The sequence below is a fragment of the Apodemus sylvaticus genome, chromosome 3, assembly GCF_947179515.1.
Source record: "Apodemus sylvaticus chromosome 3, mApoSyl1.1, whole genome shotgun sequence".
NCBI classification, from domain to species: domain Eukaryota; kingdom Metazoa; phylum Chordata; class Mammalia; order Rodentia; family Muridae; genus Apodemus; species Apodemus sylvaticus.
The window spans coordinates 47,202,621-47,221,013 of record NC_067474.1 but is presented as its reverse complement, the minus strand read 5'-3'; the positions used below and the strand labels follow the sequence as shown (position 1 = coordinate 47,221,013).

Here is an 18,393-nt window from a genome sequence, read left to right as displayed (position 1 = left end):
CTTAGGCAGCAACTCTACTGCAGTACCAAGACCTGCTTGGGTCTCAGCCCAAAACTCAGTCCTATATTCTGTATCTAAACGTTAGGAAGGGCACCTACCTACCACACTCTGAGGTTGGTGGTAACCAGGCAGTCATAGGCATATGGCTATTAGGGTGAAAAGAGACTGCACAGTCCCAACTTCACATGGGATCAGAGTTGGACTGAAAAACTTCCTTTTGATCAAGCCTAACCTTGACGTTTTATGAATGGAAAAAGGAGGGGGGGGGGTAGGGAGAACACAGCCTAGTAGGAGGCACAGCCTAGATTTCTTTCTTTTTTCAATTTAAATTATTTTATTTATTTACATTTCAGTCGTTCTGGATGCAACCTAGGGCTTATTTTTCATCACAGAGGTTGACCATTTGGTTTCCAGTTTTCAAGATTTTATTATATTGGCCTGAAGAAACTATATACATTGTTCAGAATGGTGGTATGTTTAAAGACAGCAAAATTCCATATTAAAAAAAAAACACAGTCATTACAAGCATGTGATGGTTTATTATCTCAGGACATTTACTCTAAAAGAAACCCATAAAAACTAATGCAAGAGGATGCTTATTTGTAGAGTGTTGAGATGGGGTGATGCACAGAATAAAGTACCTCCACCTTCCAAGTCTTGCAAGTCTTCCGATTAACCTCTAGAATGTCACTAGCCAGCTGAGGCGCCCTAGGTGTAGCACAGAGCAGCGAGAGCCAGCGCAGCACAAGGGACACCAAATCACTGTCAGCAAGACAGGAAAGACACAGTGATTTTACATCAGTAGTTTTATTACAATACACACTGTCACAATTAGAGAAGGAATGTTCTGGCATTTCTGAGCATTTCACAGAAAGCAAAGTAACCATCTAGGCAGTAGGCATCCATTTTTTTTTTTCCAAACAAAAAGCAAGCCTTAACATGCGATAACTCAGGGAAACAGTTTTCTTATTCCTGTCTAGAAAATATCAGCTAAAGAAAACAGCTATGGGAACATGAGCTGAGAAGGGAGGTTTTCCTTCAAGATGTCCAAATCCTACCTTTCATCCAACAGCCTAAATGACTGTTAGGATACTTCAGGAGATGGTGTGTTTGGGGACTACATGGGATCTGCTTTTAAGGCCAATGATTATGTCACCACAATTGAAAGGAAAGGATAACCTGAAAAAGTAAGTCCTATATAATGCTTTTTACAAAATTCACTTGAAAGGCTAAAGTTACCATAAACATTTTAATTCTATCACAGATCATTGGCAAAGCATGTTACTGTGTCTTCAAAATGACTCTGCTTTTGCACCAGCTTGGGAGCAGACCATCTACGGAGAAAAGATTCAGTGACCCTGGGGAGCAGGCACTAGATTGTCTGGAGTGCAAAGGCAGTTTTAGATCCACCGTGTAACGACAGAAGCAACCTTGACATTTCCGCTCAACGATCCTGTAGCAGTCAGGCGCTGAATCCCTTCAGTGCCCAAATGTACAAAAGCAATCTAGGAAAAAAGTTAATATGGCATTTTGCAATATTTGCTAACATATTACATAACTTGGGAACCACAGAGGCCTAAGCCTAAGCACAGCCCCAGTATTACACACAGAAAAGCACTGCAAATGGAAAGTTTGTTTAAAAACATTAAAACTCAGGTTCATATAAATACAGTTTTGGTTAATCTGTGCTATGCCAAATAAAAATTCCATCAGATTCTCAGCCTGGTATGTAAAGCATTCGGGTTTTCATTTCTGGCTGTATCAGTACAAGAATATACACTGTTCAGATATGCTTATACATATATAAAATACAGATCATGAACATTTGTTTTAAATACATATACTTAAAACCTGTGTCTCTAAAAATAAATACATTGAGTAAGCTGCTTTCTAGTAGCTAATTCTGAATTCCCTCACAAGTCAATCAGAACAATTTTTACAATGGCAGGGACCATTAGCTGCCTTTTAAACCTACTGTCTAGAGTAAACACTGAAGTGCAGCCTCAGAGTGAAATACCATCTCCAAGCACAGGCGGAGCTATAGCAATGGGAGCAACATCTTCCCGGCCTCCATTGTCAGTCTCTGCAGCGCCTCTGCATCTGTCCAGTGGGAGGCCAGCATTTCCTAGAGACAGCACTTTGTTCCGCTGGCATTACCTTCCAGGCAAAGCTGCCAGGGCGTCTGATGCACTGTCTGAGGGAAATAATACAACAGCTGTGTTTGCTGCTGCTCCCAGAGATCACAGTGAGTGGGTAAAACAGGAGGAGCCCTGCTGTCTGAAGGAAGCGATGCTCCCAGACAGCAGCACATAAAGGACCTGGTTCTAATGTAAGTGCCAAAAGGAACCATTGGCAGGATGGGACCCAGACACCTGATACCGCGTCTAACAAGAGACATAGAAAATGCTCCAAACAGCTTCTAAAATAAGGATATAATTCACAAGAATATGGGGCTACATTACTGTCTTAACACCCCACCCTCACAGAAACAAAAACAGAAAAATATCTTAAAATGGTGTAGCCAGACCTAAATGTTTAATGTACATTATACTTGACCTTGTCATTGCTCAGAATATAAAAAAATTCAGAAATATAAGAAATCCATGATACGTTAGTGAGAATTTCTAATGCCAGTACCCACACTTTAAAGAGGAAAACTTAAAAATCCAACTTTTAAAAACTCAATATGCTTACAGCTTCAGATTGCTAGTTATGAATCAAATGTAAAGGTGTCTATTCACATACAAACAAGGCCTCCATTTCATTAACTTCAATCTAATTTAAACCTTTGGATATTTCAATCTGTAGACTCCACAGGTAAGGCTGAATTTATCACATATAAATAAAGTATTTAGGTTCATGATGTACTGTAGTTCCGAGAAAACAAATGTACAAATATACACAGGCTGACTATGTCTTCCCTTAAAACACATGTACCAGTACCAAGCCACGCTTGCCTCTTTAATTTCTCTGGTTGAGAAAATGAGACAACAGCGTTCTTCTTCCTCTCAGAGGCGGGCAGGACTAGGTTGGCCGGTGAAGTCTTTTGGGCGGTGGGGGCGGCATGAGCTCGGCGTCAGGGTCCAGGGGATACTTCCGCTTCTGTCCCTGGGCAGCTGCTGCACATCTGTCAATGAACTCAAACAGCATCTCCTTGGTGACAGGGTTCGAGATGCTATTGCACACAGCTGTGGACAAAGGAGGAAACATCTCAGGAGATTAAGGCAGCTGACTTACTACAGGCTGAGGGTGGTGTCCATGCAGCCCTGAAAACTCAGGGCATCTCATGGTGGGCAAGCAGGCCTGAGGTCAGGTGCTTTTTCAGTGGTTACTCTTTGCTGGAGTATTAATTTTAAGCAAAGATGTTAAGGGATTTTAATCTAGTACAACATACTTCATGAAAAATCCATATTTAACTAAAACTTCTATGAAGTAAAGTATACTACAGTTTTTAAGTCATTCTGTCAGAAAGATGCCCATTCTGTGAAATACAACAGCAACAGCCAATGCCACTAGGGAATAGGAAGTTTTCATGGTAGCTTCCATCTATATGTTAATCATTTAGTTGAAGAACATATAATTTTACAGTCTATTATTAGACTGTAAACATCTTCTCTTGGGTAATCAAAAATATAGAACCAATTTTGTCATTTTATGATGTTCTTGTTTGTTTGTTTATTTGTTTGTTTTGGGAAAGAGGGAGAAGACAATGGAATGAACTCATCTTGTCTGAGCATAGATGCTACTTCCAAAAAGGCCCCTGAATGTGAAACATTATCTTTTTTTAAATTAGGTATATCCTTTATTTGATTTCCCCCTCCCTTGAAAATCCCATAAGCCATCTCCCCTTCCCCAATCAACCCTCCCCCGCTTCCCTGTCCTACACTACAGTATCAAGCCTTTCTAGGACCAAGGGTCTCTCCTCCATATGGTGTGGTGCTGCAAATCCCTTCAGATCCTTGGGTCCTTTCTCTTGCTCCCCCATTGGGGACCCTGTACTCAGTTCAATGGCTGGCTGAGAGTGTCCCCCTCTGTATTTGTCATGCACTAGCAGAGCCTCCCTGGTGATAGCTATATCCGGCTCCAGTCAGACAGAACTTGTTGGCATCCACAATAGTGTCTGGGTTTTGTAACTGTATATGGGATAGATCCCTGGGTGGGATAGTCTCTGGATGGTCTTTCCCTCAGACTCTGCTCAACCTTTTGTCTTTGTATCTCCTTCAGTGGGTATTTTCCCCCTTTTTACAAAGGACCCAAGTGTTTATACTTTGTTCTTCCTCCATCTTGGGCATCATTTGATATGTGAATTGTGTCTTGGGTAGTCCAAGTTTCTAGGCTAAGGGCTAATATCTAATATATACAAAGAACTCAGTAGGTTAGACTCCAGAGAACCAAATAACCCTACTAAAAATGGTGTACAGAGCTAAACAAATAATTTTCACCTGAGGAATACCAAATGGCTGAGAAGCACCTAAAGAAATGTTCGACATCCTTAGTCATCAGGAAAATGCAAATCAAAACAACCCTGAGATTTCACCTCACACCGGTCAGAATGGCTAAGATAAAAAACTCAGGAGACAGCAGGCGCTAGAGAGGTTGTGGAGAAAAAGGAACACTCCTCCACTGCTGGTGGGATTGCAAGCTGGTAAAACCACTCTAGAAATCAGTCTGGCGGTTCCTCAGAAAACTAGGCAAAATACTAGGACCCTGGTATAACACTCCTGGGCATATATCCAGAGGATTCTCCAGCAAGTAATAAAAACACATGCTCCTCTATGTTCATAGCAGCCCTATTTATAATAGCCAGAAGCTGGAAAGAATCCAGATGTCCCTCAACAAAGGAATGGAGACAGAAAATGTGGTGTATACACACACACACACACACACACACACACACACACACACACACACACACTGGAGTACTATTCAGCAATTAAAAACAATGAAATCATGATGGAACTGGAGAATATCATCCTGAGTGAGGTAATCCAATCACAAAAGAACACTCATGGTGTGCACTCACTGATAAGTAAAACATTATCTTTTAAAGTGAAAAAAGTGAGCTAGCTACCTCTCTTCTCTTCCTGCTTCTCACAATCATATCACCATCCGCAATGGGACACTGGACAAGTGAACAACTGCCCACTGCACCTTATGTACCTTTTTATAAAGCCACCTCTACTGTTAATATATCTTATACATTGAAATGAATTTGTGGTGTTCTTCAAGAAAATAATGAACTATGCTAAAGCCCCAAGGCATTCATATTACAGCCAAAGAAAGGCTATTCTGAAGGACAGCAGGGCAGTTTTAATGTTTTAAATGGTTTTCATTTACTTTCTCTCCATTGTTTATAAAGTTATTTTAGGAGCTAGAAATTACATTTTCCCTTGCTAATTCTGTTTCTTACCATCTGGCAAACAATCGTTTTAATAGTTTTGAATAGATCAGAAATTATAATGGCTTTTTTTAACCATTCATTAAGTTAAACTAGTAGCAACCATCACCCTGCCTTCGTTTGCCCTTTCGGACACTCAAGGCAGTTCCTCAGCAAATAACAAGGTGCAGGCCTGACTCTCTTCCCCATCAATCAGGACAGCATCAATAGGACATATGGGCTCTGACGCCATAGTTTTCTGTCATTTACTGTACTGACCACACACTCACCCATGGCTGTGTTGTAGGCATTTGGGAAACTCTTGTCTATTCTCTGTCTCATGAAGACCCAGCTGTTGTTCTCAAATTTGCATTCTATAATTTTGTTGTCGTACTGTTTTAGTTCTTTTGTCACCTGTTTTAAAAGAGAATTGATGAAAATATTTTAAATTATTTGAAAGGCTTTTTGCTTCAACTATGTGACAGACACATTAGGAAATGCCAAAAACACCTCAGTAATTCTTCAAGCAGAGCTCTTTGTCATCTGAAGTGTCTAATCAAGCCTGAAGATATGGTGCACACTCCCAGTACACAAGCTCACGTATCTGACACTTCAGAGTTGTGAAAATGGCTGTCAATATATAGCAATTAAAAGAAGCTAAGCAGAAAGCAGCCACTTCTGGGCCAAATGCAAATATGTTACCATGGGGACAAAGCCTTCAATCTTGTCTGTGTTTCTGTGGCTTTCAGACAATGAGTTCACTGCTTAGGGTTCACCAACTTTCAGAAAGATCTTACCATGTAGATTCTTATGCCACCCCCTCCCCAAATTATCTTTATTACAGGTAAAAGGGCTACATAAAAAAAAAATAAGTATTAAGATCAAATCAGGCAGTTTTTAAATCCAAACTTACTCCTCAGGCTACTTTCCCTTCCAGAGAGGATAGATTTAGAAAGGAAACTACTTTGACTTCAGCTGGTGTGTTTCTTGGCTTCTTTACCTCAAATGATTGAATATGGATTACAACATACTCTATCAAAGCCACCAAGTATCCATGGTAACTATGGTTAAGTCTGACAAGATATTCCATCAGGCTAGGAGGATGGTTTTCATAAAAGGAACCTAAGCTTATCTCTGCACTTTTCCAATCAAATGCCAGTCATGGTAATATTTGAATTCTGTCTTCATCCTTCCTAACTAACAATACACTCTCTCTTACAATATGGTAGATTGTAATCACTAAACTTCATTAGCATTATTTGAAATGCTCTCATTTTCTGCCCACATATAGACTACAACCTAGGAAGATGAAGGGATGCAAATTTTTAAAAGCTGCTTTCAATTCAGATTAGTCGGGTGTGTCTTCATAAAACTTTCATATTGTCTTCCCTCTAGATGAATATTGCATTTGATTGGATGGATCGTTTGCATTTTCAACAGGTCTAATTACTGGTCCAAAAACAGGTCTAACAGACCCAGGCTCTGTAAACTTAACTCCCCTACAAAAACCATTTTCATTAGTAAATGTTAACTATTAAAAAGTGATGTATTTCAGGCAGAGGTTTTCACTTTGTGCATAGGACATGTTTGACCTCAGTTACTCTTCCATTCTCCTCCCTGTCCGCCCAAAGGACTGGAGAGCAAGAGATCTTAACACACTCCCTTTCACTATGATGTCTTTCCCACTGGAGTCCACACACAAAAACCTTGTCATGAGTGTCTCCACTCCATGATCATGGTTTGTGTCTATTCACTCACATATGCATACACACATACACTCATATGAGCTATTTTTTTTGTTTTAACAGGAGATATATAATACAGCACAACTGAAGAGTGCAAATTGAATAGATATTAATATTTAGATGACAAAATATTTTTACTTTTTTGTATTCTTTTTTCTTTATTTTTTAAAGTGGGTGCCTATATTTTAATCAGGGATTTGATATTGCTGAATTTTATGTCTGGACATTAACATTCATCAGACAGTGATTTGTAAATTTTTCTTCCATTTTATAAGCCACCTTTCTGCTTTGATGATAAGCAGAGTTTTTAAGGTCAATGTCCTTGTTTATTTTTTGTTTTGCTGACTGTAATTCTGGTGTCATTCACTGAATTATTGCCAATTTTATTTCTAAAGTGTTTTCTAATTTTGTTTGTGCTGTCTTTTTAATCCTTGAGGCTCAATAGTTTCAGGTCTTATGCTTCAGTTTTTAATCCAATTAGGATTTAGTTTCTTATGTAGTATAGGAGCAAGTTCCATCATCTTTCCCTACTGTGTAATCTTGCTACCTTTGTGGAATATCTTATATCAAGGACTTATTTCTGAGCTCTCTATTGCAATGCCTGCTCTAGTTGGTTTTGATTTATATATATGTACATATATGTATGTGTGTGTATGTATGTATGTATGTATGTATGTATGTATGTATGTATATCAGCATGTCCCAAAATTCATGATTTTCCAGTTTTGATTTTCCATGTCCTGTGAGATCACAGGTATGGCAGGAAGGGGCAGGCGCTGTTTTGCTAGTTCCTGTTATCCACTTGTCTATATTAGTGCTGAAGCATGCTATTTAAAGCACTGTAGCTTTGCAATAGAAACCAGGGGTGTGAGGCCTGCAGTTTTGCTATTTCTTAGCTATTCATGAATCCTAGCACAGCTTTTCTACTTCTGCAAAAGATCCTGACAGGATTTTGTTATGCTTACACAGCATCTCAAGACTGCTGCTAAGTTCTATGGATACTCTGACAACATTCTCTCCTGATCCATGACTACTCAAAAGCTTTCCATTTATTTGTATCTTCTTTTATTTCTTTTAACAAGAAACAGTGCTTATGTTTTTAAAGCAACTTTATAAGTAAACTCACTAACTGAATCATGAGGACATCAAAAAGCACACTTTTTGGCATTTTAGAAGAATGTTGACTAGTAACCTAGTCACTGGCTAGCAACTGGAAGTTAAGTATCACAAAGCTTATCGCTCTTGTGTTCTCAGTTTCAGATTTAAGTAGCATTACTATCTATCTGCTATAGCTGCTTGACCAAATATTACCAATCTGGAAAAATACTTCTAGGAAATGAATGCACCAGCCACTGCTATTTTAAATTCATGTCCATATTCAACAAAAATCAGTGCTCTTCATTAGTTATATGTTATATTGCCACCATGGACAGGCTGCAAGACAATTATTTGATTGGGTGGTAAATACAATTAACTGAAAAAAAATACCATCTCTTATATGTGCACAAACTACAGTTTTGACTAATGGTCACATAAAAAAGTTATTGAGGTTTTATAAAAAAGAAGAGTGAGTTAATTTTAGCATCCATAGTCTTCTGAAGACAATTACATATCGTTATTGACTGAAAGAGGACCCCTGCTGTCTTCCATATCAACTTTGTAATCCTTGTTTGAGTTAATTGGTGTGAAATTAGAACTTCACACTATACCCATTATTACACTAAATCTATTTAATAATTTGAATAGGAGCACACTATCAAATCACAAAGGCCATGCTAACTGCTGGCAACCTGCACAATGTGGGTGAAACTACTTCTGATGGTAGAACAGGAGCCTACAGATAGCTACCCTGCTGGGTGGGTCTATCATGCGAGCATCTTAGAGATTTCAGTTTGCTCTGAAGCCATTAAAAACAAAACAAAAATACAAAACAAAAAAGCTAAAATATCCCTCCCCCCCACACACACACCAAGGAAGCTATTACGAGTTTCCTCTTTTTTTTTTATTCGATATAATTTATTTACATTTCAAATGATTTCCCTTTTCTAGCCCCCCCCCCCCCCCACACACACACGAGTTTCTTCTTTTTTCACATTTAATTTGGAAAGATTTAAGATTAGCAGGAAAGTTGTAAAGGTAGTAGAGGGAATTTCCTATTTTTTCTGCTACATTTATATTTTATTTATCCGCATACAGATACCAGTTAGCACTGGCATAACATAAACTAAAAACTATCAAGATTTCTATTTTATTATCTATAATAGGACCCAATCCAGGAAACCAATTGAATTTAATGGCCACATATTTCTTCCAATCTATAGCAATTAATCAGCCAGTCCTTGGGTTTGTTTTTTTCCCCCCATCTTTCTACCTTCCTGTCTATCTGTCTGTCTGTCTGTCTGTCTGTCTGTCTGTCTGTCTGTCTATCTATCTAGGCTCAGTAACCCAGGTTGGCCTTTTATCATGGTAACCTTCCCAGTTGCCATGCTCCCTGCTACAATAGTCATGCACTCTGGGATGTTTAAATAAGAGTGGCCCCCATAGCTTCATGTATTTAAATGCTTAGGGAGTGACATTAGTAGGTTTGGCCTTGGAGCAGGGGTGGCTTATTGGAGGAGCTGTGTCACTGGAGGGGAGGCTATGGGGTTTCAAAAGCTCAAGCTAGGCCCCGGGTCTCTCTCTTCCTGTGGCCCACAGATCCAGATGTGGAGCTCTTGCTATTCTCGAGGATCATGTCTGCCTATGTACCTCCATGCTTCCCACCAGGATGATAATGAACTAAACTTCTGAACCTGTACACGGGTATCAATTAAATGTTTTCTTTTGGAAGAGCTTCTGTAATCATGGTATCTCTTCACAGCAATAAAAACCCTAAGACAGAATAACAGTATGAAAAAGCTAGCTCCCAAACTAAATGTCATCATTTTATAAGTTGCCTGCTCACAGTGTTTTATCATGGAAATTGACAAGTAACTTAAGATACATGGGAATGGACTAGGAGAAGGAAATGCATACTTCAAATTAATGAAGAGCAATGGGTCCAAAGACCCATGGTAAAAACTCATATAATCTTAGCATACTAAAGAACCAAAAGGAAGACAGCTCAGGGTATGTATGTGTGTGTGAGAGAGGTCCCCCATGAGCCTGCAGGGGTGGTTCCACATAGATTTGACACATTTCCAAAATTCTAACAGCCTAAATACCTCAGTTCATATGCTTGTATATTCTAGTTGCCTATGTGATACAATTTTGTTTTGACTTCCTTTGTGATAAAGATAAAACCTAGGGAACCTTGTTCACCATTCTACCATAGAGACACAGGCCCGACCCCTGTTCCAAAGACTTCCCAAATCTAATATGGTCTACTTGTCATCTTCTTAGTAATCTATTTCTTCACCCGATTTATGACAGACACCCAGATGTCCTGACTCTTCCTCTTCATTTATTCTTATATTTAATCCATTAAAGGGCTTACAAATTCCACATACAAAAATATGTTTTTTCTATTTATTTTACTACCCTGGTTTTAAAATTCACAATCCAAGACACCACTGCCTTGCAAACGGTCTCTCCACCTCTCCAATTTTTATACTAAAGGTAGATTTCCTTTAGAAAAATATAAGCCTAACTATAATCCCTTGCTTAAGAGAAAATATCTGCCAGGCCAGAAAGGAGGAAATAGATTTGTCATGATTCCCAGATAAGAACACTTACATAGAAGGACTGAATAAAGAGGTTCTTAACAATTGCAAGCTTTAAAAGGTTACAGAACACAAGGATGTAACATACACAGAAGTCTCTATCTGAACACTAGAAACTACAATCACAGAATAAGATATATTTTAATAACTCAGCTGGGCGCGGTAGCAGATACCTGTGGTCTAAGTTATTCAGGAAGCTGAGACAAGAAGATGTCTGCCAGCTTGAGTCTAGCCTGAGCTATATAGTTAAGACCTCAGCTCAAAAAAAGAAAATGAGACTTGAAATTTGTAGCCTCTATATACTGTCAATTATAAAATACCAATAAAAGAAAAAAAGGGAGGGGTAAATAAATGTAGAGATATAGATTCAAAGATTCAATATTGTTGCTATCTTTCTTCCCAAAATGATCTACAAATTCAATACAACCACAAGGAAAACCTCAACAAATCTCCCCACCTCCACCAATACAGGGGCTTACTATGAAGGTCAAGTTGGGCTTAAATGAAATGATTTTTCTGCCTCGGTCTCTAAGTGGTAACATTTCAGGCATGTGCCACCGTGCCCAATGAAAATAATTATTATCAGACACTTACACCTAATTTCAAATTAATTTTATGTGAAAAGCAAAGGAACTAATGAACCAAGATTGGCATGGCTATACATGCCCATAAGTGTAGTATTTTCTAAGAACAGGAAGAAGCAGGAGTTTAGGGTTATCCTATGCTACATAGTGAGATCATGGTTGACCTGGATTAGAAGATGGTATCTTAAAGCATAGCATAAACACAATACAATATTAGCATAGCACAACACAGGAAAGAATATATATGCCCTTCAGCTGAAGAAAAAAATACACTATAGTAAAACTGTACAATGAAATACTATCAAGAAATACCATCTACTGGTAAGTTCAACAACATTGGTGAATTTCAAATGCAATGTACAAAATCTAAACAATGATCCTTTAAAAGCCATTAAGTAAATCACTTCCCAGGGCGAGGTAGAGGAGAGTCACAGAAACAGATCAATGGCAATGGGTACAGAAGCAAGTGAACAAGGACAGGGCCATCTGTGAGAAGCTGAGAAAGGGGCAAACCTGTCCTCCACACTGATTCAGTGGTAGCCGTGTGCCTACACACATCTATCAAAATTCATAGAACTGTACACCAAAAGTTACTCTAATGTGAATTAGAACAAAAACAAACATTTTATTGATTAAAAAACACGTACATTTAATCATATCCTTGTTCAATGATTTCTCCATTCAAAGTACTAAGTCAAACAGCCCCCATACCATCCTAACTTCTATAAATGATCACAGTGTGCCTTATATTTTTCACTTGCACTGTATATCATTATCTGTAAATTAGCTGTTCACTGTTGATTTAATCTGTCCACTAGAGTGACCAATAATTATTGCTAATAATTTCATTGGTATTGAGTACAATTCAAAGCAATTTATAAATTAATTTTTTTGAATCCTCACAACTCTAGGAAATAGGTATTATTACTAGCCTCATTTTATGTAGAACAAAACAGGCACCAGGGAGTTAGGTAACTTAAGTGTTTAATAGATAATATTGAGGAAACATACTATGTTACAAGATTCTTTAATAATCATATTTAATTTAGGCTGAACAAAATCCAAAGGAATTCTAGATCCAAAATCCAAAAGCCAGAGAATTTATAAAATTTGTATGTATAAAAAATATGTATAAGGACATAGCTAACTTGTTTTATTATCAAAATTCCAAATTTTGAACTGAGGGTGTGGCTCAGTGGTAAAGCTGTGCCTAGAGTGGGCTGGATCTGCAGCACTGAAAATAAGTGAGTGAAAATGAAATTGTGCTTTTTTTTCCTCCCAGGACTCTAAATTCTAGGTGATAAAGGAGAACAACGGCAGAATACATTTATGCACAATTTTACTTCTGGCATAAAGAAGTATGTCTCTGTTAATTAACTCTGTTAATCAGTTACTTTCAAAGATAACATTTCCCGTGGGAAAGTCTATAGGCATAAACTGAACTGCTGTGTGATGGGTGAGCCTGGATCACTTCTACTGTTTGCCATTCTACTCACAGTGCTACCAGAAATCATAGCAAATTACAAGATTTCTCAGTCATTAAGGATTTACAATAGGTTAATTTTAAAATGGGCTACATCTCACAGCTGCAAAGCTTTTGTTTGATTTTTAGACCAAATGAGAAGCCATTATTGGAACAAATGACCTTCACATAGGAATGGCTAGCAAAAAGAAAAGATCCCAGTAGAGAAACAAGAACCTCTGCCAGGTGAGGCTAGTAAGGTAATGACAATGGCTCAGAAAACAGTGACAAATTCCATGACACAATACACGGGCTCCCTGTCTGTTTAGTACAGACATGATGAGAATTACAAACAGACAGACCAAGAATTCACTGCATGTTTAAAATAATAAAACAGATGAACAAGGAAAGCTTCACCTTCTAACATGAGGAAGCTAAATGCAACACACATGTCTAACACCTTTTTCTTTATAAACAGCTCTAAGCATGCTGACAGGCATATCTGATCTTACTTGGTTTTTAAAGATGTGTTTTAAAACAACACACATACAGACACAGACACAGACACACACACACACGGTACGGCACACACGCATAAAGTACGGGATGTGGAGGCTCTCTGGCTGGTTAGGCAGGTGTCCTCCGCCTCCCTCTGCTCTATGTGGATCTGCCAAAAGAGGATGGCTCTTTGGTCAAAGGTATATGAGTAGCTATGCTCCAATGCTAGAATCTCCAAAGACATTCTCAATAATCTTTTCTACACCGACTTTGAGAAATAGCCTATCCATTTTATGTACAATTTTTTAAAAATACAATATATTTTGATTCTATTCTTTCTCCTCCTCCAACTCTACCCAGAGCTGCTATACTCCCTACCCAACCAAAAGGATCATATTCTGTGTCCCCCATCCACTCTCTCTCAAAAAGTCAAAACAAACAAACAAGATAAAAAGCAAATACAGAACCTTTGGAGTCTTCTCTGTGTTGTCCAGTTTGAACTACTGCAGCTTGTTTTGCGTGCAGTCACTGTCTAGGTGAGTTCATATGCATATCAATACCAAGAGTCTTCTATCTCTGGCTCTTACATCTTTTCACCCCCTCTTCCACATAGCACTCTGAACATTGAGGGGTGGAGTTTGATAAAGGTATCCCATTTATGAAGCTCCGAGCCGGGCGATGGTGGCGCACGCCTTTAATCTCAGCACTTGAGAGGCAGAGGCAGGCAGATTTCTGAGTTTGAGGCCAGCCTGGTCTACATAGTAAGTTCCAGGACAGCCAGGGCTACACAGAGAAACTCTGTCTTGAAAAGAACAAAAAACAAAAACAAAAAACAAAAACAAACAAACAAACAAACAAAAAAAGAGATGAATGCCCCGAAGTCTTTTACTGTCTGTTTAGCTGTGGGGCTCCACATTAATTATCAACTGCATGAAAAAGCTTCTCTGATGGTTATGTGATGTGTTGACTATGAGGATAGCAATATATCATTAGGTCATTTTACTACTATTTTAGCAGAGTAGTGGGTTTTCTCACAGACTCACAATGGAAGTAGTCTCAGGTTCTTGAGCACTTCAGCAGAGTCAGCGATAGGGTTGATCTCATGGCGCAGGTCTTATGCCCAATCAGAGTGTGTTTGCTGCTACTCCCAAGGTGGTTGTGCTACTTTCACACTACTCTATTTTCAGGCAGATTACTGTTGTAAGTCCCAGGGTCTGGCTGGGTGATAGTGCTTTCCTCTAGCAATATGCAAAGTAACTCCCAGTACCACAAATGCTAGTCAATAGGGGTAAAGCTTTTTGTTTCATATCAACTCAATTTATTCATATTTGATGGCATATGTAAATGGTGTCTTCACCAACAGGCCTTACTATCAGGTTATGAAGGGTAATAAATAGCCGTGACAACGGCCTGTAATGTTTGGAGGCTGAGGTAATGGGACCCACCCCTTTGGGATCTGACTCAACAAGATATAACCCATTCCTGGTACTAGAGTTTCTAGTGACATAAGATGTATAGCTGAACAGTGACTCTAATTACTGATATATATTATATATTAGTAGTACTGGGTTTCTACACAACTTTCCAAAGGCCTTCATGTAAACTGTCCTTCCCCATATTCCCCCTTTACCCTGTTTTCCCATCTCCCAGTTAATCCTATTCTAGCTTCCCCTTCATCTCTTTCTTACACTATAGTTACCCTTCTAGAAAAATATACTCTTACCTTCGACCCCTGACTATTGCAATATTTGTCTTTTGGAGTTTGGGTTACTTCACTCACAATGATTATTTCTAGCTCTATCAATTTACCTGCAAACTTTATAATCCTTTCTTTCTTTCCTTTTTATGTCTTTTCTTTTTTGAGACAGGATATCACTATGTAGCTCTGGCTATCCTGGAACTCATAATGTAGACTAGACTGCCTTAAATTCACAAGTTTGCCTGTCTCTGCCTCCAAATTGCTGAGATTAAAGCTGTGTGTCACTATGCCTGACTCAATTTTATTTTTCTGAAGAGGTAATACTCCATTAAGTAAATGTACCACATTTTCATGATCTATTTGTCCTATTTAGGGTTTTATAACTTTGACAAGATGCCATGACCAAGGCAACTCTTATAAAGGAAAACATTTAATTGGGGCTGGCTTGCAGGTTCAGAGGTTTAGTCCATTATTGTCATAGCAGAAAGCATGATGGCGTGCAGGCAGACATGGTGATGGAAAAGTAGTTAAGAGGTCTACATTTGGATTGGCAGCAACAGGAAGAGAGTGAGTGACACTGGTTCTGGCTTGAGTGTCAGAGACCCCAAAGTCTATCCCTTGTGACATACTTCCTTCAACAAGGTCATCCCTCCAATAATGCCACCTCCTATGAGTTTATGGGACCATTTTTATTTAAACCACCACACCATTCATGGACATCTAAGCTGGTTCCTATTTCTGGTTATTATGAATAGAGCAGCCATAAATATGGATAAACAAGTATATCTACAGTAAGATATGGAGTCATTTGGGTACAGAATGGTATAGTCAGAACTCATGGTAGATTCATGATCAGCTTTTGATGAATTTTGACATTCATTTCCATACAGGGCCTACCAGTTTGCACTCCCACTGGCAATGAGTACGTGCTCTCCTTTCCTAGCATTCTCTGCAGTGTGAGCTGGCACTGTGATATTGATCTTGGCCATTTAAACCTGGTAAGATGAAACTCAAAGTAGTCTTAGTCTGTATGTTCCTGATGGAGAAGGCTGTTGAACATATCTTCTAAGTGTTTCTCAGCCATTTGTGCTTCATCTGTTGAGAGCTTCAATATCCCATTTTAAATTGGGCTGTTTCTTGACAATTTCTTTAGTACTTTATATATTCTAAATATTAATCCTCTATTAGATATGTAATTAATAAAGATATTTTTCAATTCTGTAGCCTATTGCTTTTGCCCGAATGATAGCATCTTTTACTGAACAAAAATTTTCTGCTTTATGAGTCTCATTTATTGATGTTCTTGGTGCCTGTGCTATCAGCATCTTCTTAAGAATGTCTTTCCTGTGCCAATGTGCTCAAGACTAACCCAACAACTTATTCCTTCTCCCCTCACAAAAGATTTATTTTTGTAAGTAAGTACACAGTTGCTCTCTTCAGACACCCCAGAAGAGAACATCAGATTCCATTACAGATGATTGTGAGCCACCAAGTGGTTGCTGGGAATTGAACTCAGGACCTCTGGAAGAACAGTCAGAGTGCTTATTAACCTCTGGGCCATCTCTCTAGCCCAACAACTTTCTTTTCTATCCATGATATTTTGATCTCCTGTTGAAGTTCTCGATCCATTTCAAGTTGAATTTTTTGCAGGTGATAGATACAGATCTATTTTCATTCTTCTGCATGAAATCAGCACCATTTATTGAAGATTCTGTATTTTTTCCCCTATATATTTCTGGTTTCTTTTCAGCAAAAGAAAAAAAATCAGGTATCCACAGGTATACAGAATTATGTCTGGGTGTTCAATTTGATTCCAATGATTACATGTCTGGTTTTATTCCAATCTTATGTTGTTGTTTATTATTATAAATCTGTAATACACAACTTGGTACCTGAAGATACCTCCAAATGCTCTTTTATTATTCAAGCCTCTTTTAGCTATCCTTTTTGTGTGACACACATCTGTGTTTCCCTATTAACGTTTTTTTTTTTTTTTTCAATTTCTGTGAAGAACTATATTGGAATTTTGATGGGAACTGCATTGAATCTCTAGAAAGCTTTTAGTAGAAGCTAAGACCCAGGCTGGGTCCACAGGAAGGCAGCCTATGGGGGCAGGGTGAACTTTGGCAGGGGCAAGATGTGGTCCTGCAGAAGCAGAGGTTGCTTATTATTAATAATAATTACTCTCTTTGATTCCAATGGCTTCAGGAGAATTATCACCTGTTGCTTAACAGCCCTGGGAATAAGTGTGTGTGTGTGTGTGTGTGTGTGCCGCGCGCGCGCGCGCGCGCGCGCGCACACACACACACAAATAAATTTGGTGGCTGAAGCAAAAGTCTGAGCACTGAAAGAATTCACTTGTTCTGGATGAAAAATAAGCACCAACCTTTATTGCACAGACAAAGAAGGTTTCTACTTTTTTATTGATTATGAAAAAGCCCTGTACTTGTCAGTGAGGAGAAACCTGATGTTAAGAGAAGCCCTGTGTCACTGCAAGAAGCAGCCTGCCTGCCGTTCTCTGCCTGCTGTTCTCTGCGGTATTCTCTTTGTTCTGTGTTCTACCCTGCCTCATGTCCCTCTGCTCAGCTCCACTGTACTTCTGTATTTCGTAGTCTCTCTGCGTATGTTTTGCATCTACTCTCCTTACCTTCTATTCTCTTACTGTCATCATTCTAGGTTTTTGTACTTTTTCAGGAGAATAGATCACATGTTATTCTAAGCATCTCCCCTCAAAAATCCACAAGTTCAAATGTAAATTCAAATGATAAATTGAACAAGAAATTGCAAGAGATATGTTTACATGTACTTTCATTAAGACCAGGTATCTAAACATTATCTGCTAATAGCTCCACAGGCTCATTTAAAGTTAAAAACCATAATTCTTTTTTTTTTAATTTAATCTCATTTTTACTTATTCACCTTACACCCTGCTCACTGCCCCCCTCCCTACTCCACTTCTCCTCTGAGCACATGGGGGGGCCCTTCGTATCCTCCCACTCTGGTACTTCAAGTCTCTGTGAGGTTAGGAGCTTTCTCTCCCACTGAGGATAGACAATGCAGCCCAGCTAGGAAAAACTACAATTCTTATGTCTAAGTTAACATGGTATGCCAAGAGTCAAGGTATCTATATAGTATCTCATTGAAGTTTTGTACAGATAAATCCAGTCAATATTTTATCTTCTGTCCTTGTACCTACAATAAATCAATCATTTCCATTTACAGCCTTTAGTTAATAGTTTTACAGCCTAAAGGAATATATTCCTAAATTGTAAATCTGTAGCATGCTGGCCTTCTATCTCAGCGCAATTAACTCGTGACACATGAAGA

At 38.6% G+C, this 18,393-nt stretch overlaps 1 protein-coding gene across 4 annotated transcripts in view; it reads right to left on the bottom strand.

The window, feature by feature from the left end:
- Positions 1–519: 519 nt before the first annotated feature.
- Rngtt (RNA guanylyltransferase and 5'-phosphatase) overlaps positions 520–18,393 on the bottom strand; it is a 228,913-nt gene continuing 211,039 nt past the window's right edge. For 2 of the 4 annotated variants that reach the window (XM_052176203.1, XM_052176205.1), the window contains 2 exons: positions 5,668–5,791; positions 520–3,188 (listed from right to left, as the gene is read on the bottom strand). In XM_052176203.1, the coding sequence (XP_052032163.1) occupies positions 3,025–3,188; positions 5,668–5,791 (288 nt within the window). In that variant the 3' untranslated portion in view covers positions 520–3,024. The remainder of the gene's footprint in view (positions 3,189–5,667; positions 5,792–18,393) is intronic. The other 2 variants (XM_052176206.1, XM_052176204.1) reach the window with 2 other exon arrangements.